Source organism: Mastomys coucha, unplaced genomic scaffold (assembly GCF_008632895.1).
Source record: "Mastomys coucha isolate ucsf_1 unplaced genomic scaffold, UCSF_Mcou_1 pScaffold3, whole genome shotgun sequence".
In the NCBI taxonomy this organism is placed as follows: Eukaryota; Metazoa; Chordata; class Mammalia; order Rodentia; family Muridae; genus Mastomys; species Mastomys coucha.
Window position 1 is genome coordinate 43108006 of NW_022196909.1, and position 3169 is coordinate 43111174.

Sequence of the window (3169 nt, forward strand, 5' to 3'; positions counted from 1 at the left end):
AAGTGCCAGGTGGGGTTAGACCAGCATCAGTCTCATGCAGCATCTGTTGGCTGCACGAACTCTCGTGCAGAGGCACAGGCTAAACATGATGATGAACTGGAACAGGACAGAGTCAGCAGCGGGCTAGCCTTGGCACCCCACAGCCCGGCCGAACAGGCCAAGGAAGAGCACCTGGAAGCCTGTCGCCTGGGCGACGCCAATCTCATAGCCCAGGTGAGACAACTTCAAGAGGAACTGGACCGCCGGGCACCTTCCGTGGCCTTCAGGGACACCAGCAAGGAAACTTCTAAATTACAGCAGCCACAACTGTCAGAAAATGGTTCAAGTAAGCCTTGTCCTAATGGCGAAGAAAGCAAGCCATTGCCTCCCGACGATGTACTCAATATGACTAAAACCACGTGGGATGTAGTTGATGGTAGTAAACATCAGGATTTGTTGGTCCCAATTGAAATGCCAGATTTCCCCACTCAAGAAAAGTTACCATCACAAGGTGGACCTTTCTCCTCCCAAGCCCGTGTGCACAGTGACTCCCTCCTCCCTGAGGAGGCTGAGCCCCAGAAGGACCCGGTGAGGACGCTGGACCTGTCTTCCTGGACTTCCCCCGAGGTTCTCCGGAAGGACCCATCCTTGGAGCCTCAGCACAGCCTGCCCCTGACACCGGGCGTGGGTACAGTGAGCCTGCACAGTGTGGACATCTCCTCACCAGATCGGACAGACCCACTGCGGCAGGCTGATGTGTGGGAGCTGCTTTGTTACCCGGGCAAGTCTGCAACAGGCCAGGCCCCACTGTGGGCGGTGGCCCCTTCGGCTGAGAAGCACCATGTGGAGAGGACAGCCACAGAGAAGGACATCGAAGACTTTATCATAACATCTTTTGATTCTCAAGGAACATTAACATCCCCTTCTCATGAGTTAGCGAGAAGAAGCGATGGAAGCCGGAAAAGTGACGGCCCAGACATTGCTATGATGCTGCCCCTGGGCTCAGAAGGACCCGAGACTCCCGCCACTGACCTAGTAGCTACTGCTTCTGCTCCTTTCTCTAGGAGGTTCGTCCAGTCACCAGGAGCAATGAAGGAGAAGGAGGTCCATGCAAAGCAAATGGAGGCTTTGCTGCAGATGGTGTTTGATGAGAGTCACCAGATACTGGCCTTGTCAGAAAGCCAGGACCCCTCGAGCACACTGAGCAAGGGTGAACCACGAGACCCCCTGGATGGCTTCCCAAAGGACAGGCAGGCCCTTACGGAGGTGACAACTGACAGAGGAGAGAAGGAAACTTTGGAGACACACCTTACGTGGAGTGAGGAGCTTTTGCGGGCCATACAAGAAGTGTTTGCCAGGGAGCAGGAGGCTGAGCTGCAGCCTCGGCCTTACGGCTCAGACCTCGGAGATCATAACTTCCTGGTCAGGAGGCTGGAGAAGGTCATTCAAGAGCAGGGAGACCTGCAGAAGATCCAGGAACACCTGTGTCTGCCAGACCGGAGCAGCCTGCTAGCGGAGATTCAGGCCCTACGAGCTCAGCTCCGCATGACACACCTCCAGAACCAAGAGAAGCTGCAGCAATTGTGTGTGGCCTTGACGAGCACAGAGGCCCGAGGGAGCCAGCGGGAGCACCAGCTTCGAAGACAAGTTGAACTATTGGCATACAAAGTGGAACAGGAAAAGTGCATAGCGAACAACTTACAGAAAACCTTGAGCAAAGAACAGGAGACGGCGAGCGAGGTGCGCAAGCGCCTGATGGTGGAGCAGAGTGCCGTCCAGGACTTGAAGTCCGAGCTGCATGCCTGTAAGCAGGAGAACACAAGCCTGTTGGAGTCGCTGGACAAGGTGCAACAGGAAGTCCTGCGGCTCAGAGCCGTGCTGGACGGGTAAGGCGGCCAGCATATGGTGGCCCGTACGGGGAAAGACAAAGAACTCGACGGGGAAATCTTTACGGCTCAGAACTCCTTGCAGACAGGGCAATGCACTGGAAGGTTCCCAGGTAAGGTGGAACAAAAGGGAAGGATCTCGGTAAAGAGACGATAAGGTCTCCGGGATTGGAGCAATAAGGTTCTCAGTAAAGAGATGATAAGTTCTCTGGGTTTGGAGCAATAAGGTCCCGTTAAGGGCGAATCAAAAGTGATAATATGGGGAACTCGCAATCTTGCCCCATGTTTGTCAAATTAGGGAGAAATTTGGAATTCACCTGGGAAGAAGGAATAATAAAAGGTGGAGTGTGATCAATTTGGAAACTGATTCGGAGCTGCCTGGAGAATAAAGTGTGTTTTAAAGTAGTAGAGAAGGGACAGGAAGCGTTAAAACAGCTGAAGGAAGAGAGGTCAGCAGGGTCTGAGAAAGATTCAGACTGTTGAAGGTGGTCTGGACTCTGAAGGAGTTAAACTTACACTGCCACTTAAAGTCATATCGAACTTGGCTGAGTCAGTCCGTGCACAGCTGAAAAGGAGCTGATAGAGGCTGACTGAGTGTCTGCACGAGCTGCTCTTAAAGGGGACAACAGCTTTTTGCACTAAACTGCTAGCACCTTTGCCCCTAGAGTAAACAAGCTTAAAAAGAAAACTTGGAACAGCTGTAGCTCTGGATGGCTGGTAAGGACTGATGGGAGATATAGTTTTGTGGTTGATCACCTAGGTAAAGGGACTAACAGAAACCAAGTCACCCTCGGGGACATGCCATCAGTTCCTGCACTACACAGAGAATCAAACAAAAATATATATCTTAATGATGCTGAAAGTTTGTTTTGAGATTTATATGTTACAGAAATATACAGCCTTGGTGAATTTCCTCATCTAAACCGCCTGCTTGAACTCCTGGTATCCTGAACTTCAGCCTGATCCAGTTAAGACACGGACATCAGAAGACCAGTTCTGTTTTTCCTTCCACCCCCCTCATATCTCTACGCCCTCGTTCAGCTTGAAGAAGTTAAGATGAGTCGTCTACCTGGTTCCCTGGGCTTTGGGGCTAGAAAAAATTGCTAATAAGTTGTGTTTCTAAAAAATGTAAAATTGTTTATATTTGAAATAGGAAAGACATAGCCAGATTTAATTGTATAGCTATAGAAAGCCTTATAATTTATTAAGTTACATTGTGTGCCTGGAACATCTTAGACTAATATGCAAGAAATAAGTAAGAGCTTTTGAATTGAGAACAATGGGTATTAGAACAGTGGGTGCTT

The 3169-nt window shown here is 50.4% G+C and overlaps 2 protein-coding genes across 3 annotated transcripts in view; one reads left to right on the forward strand and one right to left on the reverse strand.

Moving 5' to 3' along the window:
* Positions 1 to 1912, forward strand: part of LOC116074422 (pericentrin-like) — a 3494-nt gene extending 1582 nt beyond the window's left edge. Inside the window, 1 exon segment of the mRNA XM_031346999.1 lies at positions 4 to 1912. Coding sequence (XP_031202859.1) covers positions 4 to 1869 — 1866 coding nt within the window. The 3' untranslated portion in view covers positions 1870 to 1912.
* Positions 1 to 3169, reverse strand: part of Agpat3 (1-acylglycerol-3-phosphate O-acyltransferase 3) — a 91194-nt gene that overhangs the window by 77934 nt on the left and 10091 nt on the right. The window lies entirely within an intron of this gene.